The sequence below is a fragment of the Brassica oleracea genome, chromosome C4 (assembly GCF_000695525.1).
Source record: "Brassica oleracea var. oleracea cultivar TO1000 chromosome C4, BOL, whole genome shotgun sequence".
In the NCBI taxonomy this organism is placed as follows: domain Eukaryota; kingdom Viridiplantae; phylum Streptophyta; class Magnoliopsida; order Brassicales; family Brassicaceae; genus Brassica; species Brassica oleracea.
Window position 1 is genome coordinate 50,070,062 of NC_027751.1, and position 10,630 is coordinate 50,080,691.

The 10,630-nt window shown below is 33.3% G+C and overlaps 1 protein-coding gene across 1 annotated transcript; it reads right to left on the reverse strand.

Moving 5' to 3' along the window:
• Nucleotides 1-279: 279 nt before the first annotated feature.
• On the reverse strand, nt 280-3,419 carry LOC106337253 (glycerol-3-phosphate 2-O-acyltransferase 6). The gene is made up of 2 exons (XM_013776332.1): nt 2,604-3,419; nt 280-1,297 (listed from the first exon to the last, which is right to left on the reverse strand). The coding sequence occupies exons 1-2, from the start codon at nt 3,237-3,239 to the stop codon at nt 428-430; spliced, it is 1,506 nt and encodes a 501-aa protein (XP_013631786.1). The 5' UTR covers nt 3,240-3,419; the 3' UTR covers nt 280-427.
• Between the last annotated feature and the right edge of the window lie 7,211 nt (nt 3,420-10,630).

Genomic DNA, 10,630 nt, shown 5'->3' on the forward strand with positions numbered 1-10,630 from the left:
CTTTGTAGTGGTTATAATCATATATTATTGTTAGATGTACGAAATGTCACATACCGTCATATTAGAAAATATGTGTCCATTATATGTTTTATAACCTGTTTACACTATTGACAAATATTTGTATAACATGCTTAAGATGAGCTTAATGTAAAACAGATTTTTGGGTCAGAATTAATTTACATTCGATTAAAAAGACAAATATTATATACAATCAAGCAAATGATCACATCAAGGTTTTCTTTCTTAAATCGTTATTATACTAAAAGTAAAACTTGAAAATATCACGAAAAAACTTGCAAAGAAACAATTATCGAAGCATAGAAGACAAATAAATTAACAAACTTACCAATTCTTGCTAAATGAAAAAAAAAAAGATTTAAATATTTGTATTATTTCTTCATCATCTCTTTCCTCCAATCAAATATAATCATATCTTCTCCTTCTTCACCGGAACCCTACCGTCGGTACCAGCTAGCATTGCGTACTTATCCTTTCTTGTGAAGTTGGTGCACTCAAACCCTAAGGTTCCTGCTAAAACCCTCTGTATGTAATTCGCCACCTCTATCGGCGACTTGCCTCCTTTACACGTCAGCTCAGCCGGAAGCTGTTTAAGGAACGTGATCTCGAACGTCGGAACCGGGTTCATGAACGCGAAGTAAGGATCAAGAAACTTGTAGCCACGTGTGGTTGTACCATTAAACACGCTTTGTTTCGTATTAATCGCCACGGGAACGATCCTATCCGTAAGCTCGGCAAAGAGTGCACTAAACCGGAGAAGGAAAGGCTCACGGCAAGTGGTTCCCTCCGGACATATCACGAGATCACCTTCCTCTAAGAGACGCTTGATGTTCGCTGCGTCTTTCTCGCGCTGACGAGTCAACGCAACGGCTTTTATTGGAGAGATTAGCTCAGAGAATTTGCTGATACTGTACGTGACGCAGCTAATTTTCCGACCGAGCGCGACAGCTGTCACCACGGGGTCGAGGACGGTCCGGTGGTTGCAGACCAAGAGGTGGCCTGGTTGGCCGGGTTTAGGTGGCGGAGGAGGGTTGCCGTTGACGACTAGTTTGATCCCTGTGAGCTTGTAGTTGTAACGGGCGATGCGTTCCGGTAACGGAATATTCGTGTAGACGCGGATGAGAGAGACTAGAAAACCGACGGGAAGCCAGAGGAGAGTTAACAATGCAACTAACGGAGTTGGTCGTTGGACTAATCTGCCCTCGTGGAATATTATAGGGTTTAAGAGTTTATTTCTTGGTAATGGTTCGCATTTTGTACGTGGCACCATGTAACCCTCCTGCAGTCAATTAAAAAAGTTGTTATATTAACTGAAGCTGAAAAGTACTTGTGATTTGTACGTAATTGTCTGGTAGCATGCACTTTTGATTTTTTTTGGGTCGAATTATATGATGCGATACCATAGTACTCATGAGAGAGACATATGTACTATCAAAATTATTAGTGATTAGAAAAACATGCATGTAATACATATTACATGTGTAAGTAATTTATATAATTACCTAGGATAATTTTTTTTGACCAAATTATATTTTTGACTTAATTATTTAGCAGTTTACGATTTGAGAGTGAAGAAGAACAAAACAAATATGATCATGGCTTTTACATGACAAAAAAAAAACAGTGGTTCGTGTATGAAAGAACCTAAAAGTTACTGATTCTATCACAGAGTTTAAGAATTCACTCGTAAAGTCTAAAACAAAATTCTAAAATAGTCTATTGGGTAGATACGTAAGGTCTAAGAAAGTTTAAGCACGTAAAATGACTTTAGCTTCTTTAAAAGAACTATAAAAGAACAAAAGTTTCTTTAATTATTTACCTAATTTTATCCTCATTTAGTGCAACTAGACATTTTAAAAAATATTATATGATTGGCCAAAATGAATAAGAGCATCTTTATCGAGGTATTTAAGAGGGTTTTTAGAGGAAAAGATGAGATGGGTCCTACAAAATGAGAAGAAACGTAGTTTCCTGTTGATTGTTGTGAGTTTATCCACTGTTTTGCAGGCCCCACGACACGTGGCGACCCGTGATTGGTTCTTTGTTTTTATATAAAAAAAACAGATAAAACAAAAAAAAAGAAATTTTAAGAAACGGAACTGGGTTTCCGCGATGCTGATGCTCTAAGAAGGGCTGTACACACTAAACAGTGAACACCATAGGACAACACAATAACTACTCAACCGGAAAAGCTGCACCTACGTCCAAATTTCATTGACATATACTCTTTCCGTTCCTAAATATAAGATGTTTAGGTAAAAACACGAATATTAAGAAAATCATTTTTTGTCTAAAAAATATCATTAAAATCATAAATTAATGTTATTCATCCAATTACAAAATAGATTATCAAATATAATTGGTTATATAGTTTTTAATAAATAAAATGTTACCTAGAAAAATAAAAAACATCTTAAATATTGGAACATCAAAATTCTTTAAAACATTTACGTTTAAGAACTGATGGAGTAATTATATACTCATAATGTCGTGAATAAAGTATTTATTGAGTTAGATAGCAGTAATAAAAAGATACGAAAATAACATATCATACAAAAAAGAAGAAGATAAGTGACGGAAATAACCTTGCAAATTGACATGAAATCGTGGTCCGTCTTACTATCGCCAAGCCCCAAATCAGGTAAACCAGACGCAACGCCACCGAACTCTCTCAAAATGGCGTCGCGTTTGTGTTGACCAACGAGAACACCTGGTCTTCTAACAAAACCGGTTGCACGACCCGATTTGGAGACTTCGAGTTCCGTTCCAAGAACTTTATTGACTCCTAGGTATGTCTTCACGAACGGCTCAACCATGACCCGTGGACTAGCTGTTACTATATACCGCTTCCCGAACGTGTTGAACATACTCCACGCGTCAGGTCTCACGTCCTCCGCGTAAAACCTCGGTAGGACGGAACGGACCACGAGCTCAACGTCTCGGATCTTGAGACCAGCGAAGGTGATAAAGATGAAAATGTTGATGGCTAGTGTCTCGGAGACGGAGAGGTACGTGAGGTAGACGAATGGTACGGACGCAAGTAGGATCAAAGCGCGGAGCAAGCTCCCTGCTTCGAGGGCCACGAGGAAATAGTAAGGAAATGCGCTACGAGAGATTAGTAACGTCCCATCGAGATCAGCAGTCACGGTTTGGTTCGACCGGTCCTTAATCTCATAGCTTGTTATTGGCTGGAAACGACGCCGCTTCTCCTGAGCCCCCATCAGACAAGAAGAGAAGAGAGAGAGGTGGGAGATTTGGAAGGTGAGAATGAGTATGGATTGGTGAATACTTTTTAGGAGTGTTGTTTATATAGTGAGAAGCGAAAGAGAATGGGCATGATTTTGTTGTTGAGGTGGTTGATATTAGTATACCAAAGAAATATATGCTTTTGATTTTTCAACGGTTAGAGAAAGAAAAAGAACAGACTGTGTATAATAGATAACAATATCAGTATGACTATAGCCGTTACATAAATTAATTAGTCGATCTTCCGAATACGCAAGGAAGTGATTTGAATAAAATAATAGCCAAAATGTGGATATCAATTTTTGATTAATTAGGGAAGATAGTTAATTGCGAAGAATGAGTGGTTTGAGACGTGTGAAATAGAATGAGAGTTAAAGTTGGTGAAGACCGACACCAATCTATTGATTATCAAAACAACTATGGAGAATTTTTTATGTTCTTGAAGGCCCACGCGCCGCCGGTTTATAGTTAGAGGCTTTGATCTCCATCTTTGCCTCTTATTGTTTAAGTTTGTTTTTGGTATGCTGTGAGTGTCAGTCTCTACCATGTTTTATCAATGAGTCTGATTGTGGTTACCTGCGGTTTCTTGTGGCCTCTGGAAGTTCCCGGTTCAGCTATGTATATTGCAAGTACACAACGTATCATTTTTGCTCGGATTTTCTCATTTTAGTTCAGTTCTTTTGAATTGTTTTGAACTTTGTATTTTAGTTATGTTATGATCGTCTACCTGAATTTTAATTGAAATTTGGTTCAAAAATACAACATGCATTATTTGTTTCTAAGAGAAAAGATGGTAGGTGATGAAATTGAATTGCAAAATAAAAGAAATAGATTAGCATTAATATATATATTTGTATATAGTAGGTCTTTCACGGAGATTTCAGTTCTTTTTTTTTTCCGCCAAGTTTTTTAATATTAATAAAACGGGATCAACCCAACTACACGGCCCGAGGCCCAACAAAACAAACATCAAGAATTCCAAAATCCTACGGAGCAAATAAGATAAGTTAAAGGGTCTGCGGCCCAAAACAAAAGAAACCGGACGGCTTCGGTAGACCCACGCGTCAAGGAGGCCGATTACGTGTAAGGATAAAACACCATCAGGACGACACGCGTCGCTTCCGCCTCAACTTGACCGTCACCGCCTCGAGACGTCGCCGGAGCTACCACCGCAAACCTTGAACTCAGATTACCGGAGAGCCTCCATCGAAACCATATCTCTTCACTTCCACGCTTTGTCTTCACTTCGGAGAGCTTCATCGATCCAGTCGAGAGCTCATCCGACTGAACAAAGCTGTGAACCACGAACCCAGAACCACAGACAAGCCACAAGCGGGATCCAAAACCGATCCAACGAACTGAAACACCTAAAGCCGGCGACGCAAGACTGAGAGAGCCTTCACCCCCCGGAGACAAAACCGACGACGGCGGAACTGAAGAAGTCTGCACCTCCCGGAGACAAGGGCCGGCGGCGACGGAGCTGTAGGAGCCTCCACCTCCCGGAAACGAAACATCAAAAGGCAAAACGACTAGCTTCACCGCGCCTAACCTCCACACGACCGCGCCTTTAATCCAGAAGCAGATCCGCCGGGGATGGGATCTAAACCAGAGTTCAGGCAAGCCGGAAGACAGAGGAAACGAAAGAGAAGCGAAAGGCCAACATCTTTACGGTTGCTCGAGGGGCTCCGGCGACGGCATGCACACTCACGCGTCGGCCGCTCGTCGGATCCAATCTTAGATCTACTTTTTCTCTCTACTATTTCCTGGAGATTTCAGTTCTGTAATATTGATTGTAATATTGATTTTATGGAAGTCATTAAAAATCCACTAAAAATAAATAGTTTTTCTTGTCAACACTGTCACGTGATCTATACACGTCAGTTCCTTAATATTAGGAAAATTGCATGGAATAACCATAAAAAAACTATAATCCATTCTATGGACATAGCATCACAAGTGCTATGATATGTTGTTATATATTAATGGTATTTTGGACGAAAATATCTTTATGTTATTTTCACGCTCAGATGCTTGATTCACATGTGTTTTAGTCGGTGATGTAAACTTTCAACACCAATAGAGAGATCGTCGGAGCTCGTCGGAGTTTAATGTCAATGATTATTGTACAATGTGTGCTTCAATAAATGTAGAAAGTATGTGTAAGTGCAAAATCTAAAACAAATCACAAATAAGAATAAGAAGAAGAAGAAAGGATTGGAAATCGCGAAGGTACAAGATACGAGTTATTAACATGGAGTGAATTGGAGAAGATGAACAATATTCACGATATAATCTATTCTATACTTTTGGTTTGTAATAAATAGAATAGAAACCATACTTCATATTAATATAAACACTGCATTAACTTGTATAGATTTTTCAGGACAAAACTCAAGATCCAATACAACACACATCTTACTTTATTGTTGTTCTCCAACAATCAAGATGTAATCTTTTATAGAATATTGTAGATATTTTATAAATATATTATAGTATGTTATAGGTTTTCTCCTTGTCCTTCTTCACTCCTCTTCTTCTTTTATTCTTTTGCTTGGTTGACTAGGGCAGTTAATAATAGAGGTTTGTAATATGTTTTGGCCCTAATTATTGTGTTATGTGGGTTGGGTATTTTTCATTTGTTTGGGTTGACTAGTGCAGTTGATAACGTAATTGTAATATGTTTTGGCTCTTATTGTATTATGTGGGTTGGGTGTTTTCTTTTACTTTGATTGACTAATGCGGTTGATAATTAGGGATTGTATTATGTAAGAAGAAGAAAAAGATGTGCATAATATAATATGTTCTACATTTTTGCCTTGTAACAAATAGAATATACATACATAATAGACTAGTAAAAAAATATGTGTTGTGTTTGGATTTATCCTACCTGTAACATTAGCACCATCACTACTACCAATTGTTCATCATTGTACCGTATTTTTTTCCACCACCACCATCGCTATCCATCATCTCCAGAGCTGATCCCGAGAATTTGGGGGCCCTATCTGAAACAAAATATGTATTTAATTATATCTAAATATTAAAATTATTTTTTTATTTTATTTTATTTTTATCAAAACTTGGTTTTCATTCCCTTTAGAAAAAAATCAAAATGTGGTCTTCCTTATATTAGTAGTTTTATTATAAAATTTATTCATATTTAAATTATAGAACCTAAAATATGCTTGATATCTTATTATTATTCTTATAAACTATAAGAATAATAATAAATGATTATATATAACGATAATTACACAGATTTATATATAAACAAATGATTTTTTTTTAAATTGGACCCCACAAAATGGGGGCCCATTCAAATGTTTCACATTCCTCCCCTCAGGCCCGAGTCTGATCATCTCCCTAGGGCTGGGACTTCGGATATTCGGTTCGGGTTCGGATAAGATCCGATCGGGTCCGGGTTTTTCGGATAAATGAATTCTATACCCAATGGGTACTTAGTAAATTTCGGTTCGGGTTTCGGATCGGGTACTACCGGTTTCGGGTCGGTTCCGGGTACCCGTTTCTTATGTGAATTATATAAATATTTACAAAATAAAATAATTATATACCAGTTTTTTATTTATTTATTTTATTTTTTAAAAAAAAGTTAATAGAAATCGTATATATATTAGTAATATGTATTAAATACAACGAAGTTGAACTAGTCTAGTGGTATTGCAGTTGTTGCTTTGCCTATCCAACCCGGGTTCAACCCTCGAAAGATACAAATCTATGTTTTTTAAGCATAGAATTCGGGTTAAACGGGTACCCGTTCGGTTTCGGGTAAAAACCGGAACCGAACCGATATCCATGGATAATTAACACTAATACCCATCGGATAAATTGCCTAGAACCGAAACCGAACCGAACCGGTCCATTTCGGGTCGGTTCCGGTTCGGGTATTCGGTTATGGATAAAAATCCCAGGCCTACATCTCCCTATCTTTTCACCGTTCATTTTTTCAGCTTCATGTAACAACAACCGGAATCAATTGTTCTATATTATTTGTGTACTAAATATAGTATAGTATAAATTTGAAAATCGCTCTTGATGCATGACCATGCACAGAGAAGGATCATTTGGTATACTTTTGTGCAAAATTGTCACATCCGAACCTTACTTTAATATATGGTTACTTGGTGAATATTTTCCTCAATATGGCTATCTCACGAATTCACCCTTAATATTAAGAAAAATGATTGCTGACTACATGAAGTATTGGCCATCACATAGCTAACCATGCAAAGTATACTAATGTATACCTAGCTACATGAAGTATATGTTATGCATAGCAACATCCCTCAACTTAATGATGTTATATAGTTAACATCACGAGTTTAATTTCATTCATCCAAAAAGTGATATGGATGTCATAGACCGTTTAAATATTTCATTTTATCAATTAAAATATGGCGTATCTAACGATAATTTAACAAAAATTATATTTTGATCCGAGTTTTAAAAGCATAAAAATATTTTTAACAAAATCTAATTTATAAAATCAATATATTTTATAAAATTTTGATAAGTAGTGTTTTAAAGTTATACTATTTTATTTATATTAAATATTAAAGTTATATAGGGTATTATTTAATTTTGTTTTAATTATTTTAATCTGCTTTGTAATTAAATTTTAATAAAATATATGTAATTTTTGATTAATTGCATGATATATATTTGATCAATTTTTATTATAAAAAGTATTTGAGATCAATTTATTGACTCTAACATCTTATTTTTAATATAAAATTAATTAAATTGATGAATAATTTTGTTTATATTTTCATAAACAAAAATTGCATTTATTTAAACTTAGTAAAACTTTCATATTATATTTTTATTCTCAGATTATTTTATTCTCTAAAGTATATAATTAATAATTATATACGCGAAATTATGTTTGGTTTAAATTAACATCAAATAATTTTTAAGAAAATAAAATGTAAGAGTCAATAGATTGACATCAAATAAGTTTATAATTAAAATTTATCAAATAATTATATATCACACAATTTATTAAAAGAATTATAGAAATTTTATTAAAAGTGGATAAGAAAACATATTAAAATAATTAAAAAAAATTACATAATATCTTATATAACTTTCATATTTAATATAAATAAAAATAATATAATTCTATAGTTTTTAAATACACTAAGATAAAAATGTTAAAACACTACATATAAAAAATGTTATTAGATATTGATTTTGTATATAAGATATGTATAAAAAAAAATTTATTCTTTTAAAACGTGGGTTAAAATCTAATTTTAGTTAAATTACAGTCGGGTAGGTTATATTTTTAATTATGAAAAGAGATATTTAAATGGTCTCTGACATCTACATCAGTTTTTGGATGAATGAAATTAAATTCGTGATGTTAACTACATAACATCATTAAGTTGAGAGATGTTGCTATACATAAAATATACTTCATGTAGCTAGGTATACATTAGTATACTTTGCATGATTAGCCATGCGATGGCCAATACTTCATGTAGTCAACAATCATTTTTCCTTAATATTTCAATGGACATATCTCTAAAAAACTTAATTTTTATACTATATCATTATTTAATGTTCAAGAAAACATTTAGAGTGTGATTGGCTACTTTTAGAGTAAATGGGAGAAATATAAATAGATGAAAAAAGAGAAAAATAAAAGTGGGAAAGAGAAAAAGATATAGTAAATATTTACAAGTGAAATAGTTCAGGGGTTTGCAAAATATCTGTTTTTCTGAAATAGTATTATATGATTTTCTGTTAACAAAATAACTGTTTAATCTTGGAATTTTTTTATAAATAAACCCAAAAATTATTTTTTTTTTCTTCTGTAAATTTTCATACTCTTTGGTTATACTTAGAAAGAGTTGCAAAAGTTAATAACACGTATCCATGTTTTTAAGAATTTACAATAGACAAATGAGATCTTGCAAATTTTCGTGCAAGTTTAAGAAGTTCTTTCTGAAAATTTGGAAATGGTAAGCATTAGATGAAGTCTTAACATGAGTAGAATGGAAATGATAGAGTTTGTTGGACTCATTCCTCTTAAATTTTGTAGGCGAATAGTTTCTTTCAAATTTGTTCTCAGCTAATGTTTCAGTCAGAATTGATAAAAGAAAAAAAAAAGTATTTGTGTGTTTTCATCGTCGAAAAGTTTCAGAATAATTCATTCTGGGGGGGCGGGGGGAGGGGAGGGAATAAAATACACAACTCTGTTCTGTCATCATTTTCTCTGATCATAAAATCAATTGCACTCTGAAAACTATCCTCTATTAGACAGTTTCCAAAGGCGAATAACGGAAGAGGGCCTTTTATTTAGTGTCTTTAAATGCTAAATTGATACTCCCTCTGTTCCTAAAAGTAAGATTTTCTAGAGTATGCACGCTTATTAAGAATTTAATAAATGTTTATAATTTAATTTATTTTTTACTTTATTATACACTTTCCAATAACTTTCCACCAATAAAATTTAATCAATTCAAATATTCTCAATTAATGTTCCTCAAAAGTATAAAAAAGTACCTTAACAATATAGAAAATCTATCTTTGTGGAACAAGAAAAAAATCTAAAACATCTTACTTTTAGGAACGGAGGTAGTATATGTCATTTCCATATCTCTCAACCTCGTCTTAACGCTTAAGTAGTTTGGAGTTTCCGTTTATAAGTGAGAATTTAATTCCAATGAGGCAACATAAAGAACTATAGAAAATTTTATATTAGGTACGTAAGTTTAACATACAAATTTCCGCTTGTATTACCAACGGTTTCTTTGTGGCCATTCCTCAAAAGCTCGCATATGAACTGGTAAAACTATTTGTGTTTTTTTGACAAGGGTTTAATATAGTTTTTGTTCAGTTCACATTGCCAAGCATATTGAGATACTAACAAAACATCATCATCTAAATGACTAAATATAATAAATGACTAGATCAAGACGCGGGATAAACATTATATATGTAAATTATTTTATGTATTATATGTTCTTACATATTATGAAATAATAAATATATATTGAATAATTAAAAGTCAGTAACTATTACATATATAATTAAATTGGTGCGAATGTATAAATCAATTTTATTAATCCAAACAATTTTTAAAAAAATTTGATAGGATATGTAATAAAATTTAAATGATATTAACATACATGGTATATTTTTAATATTAATGTCTATTAAATGATGCTTTCTACTCATATGTTTTTTTGATCATGAGTATCTTTAATAGCAAAAACTTTAAATTACCGATAACAAAATTTTCATTGTGAGATTAATAATTTTAGTAATTTATAATTTAAAAAAATTTAGCAATGTTAGTTCAAAACTTTTATCAAAAAAAATTATTCAAAGTAAATTTTGA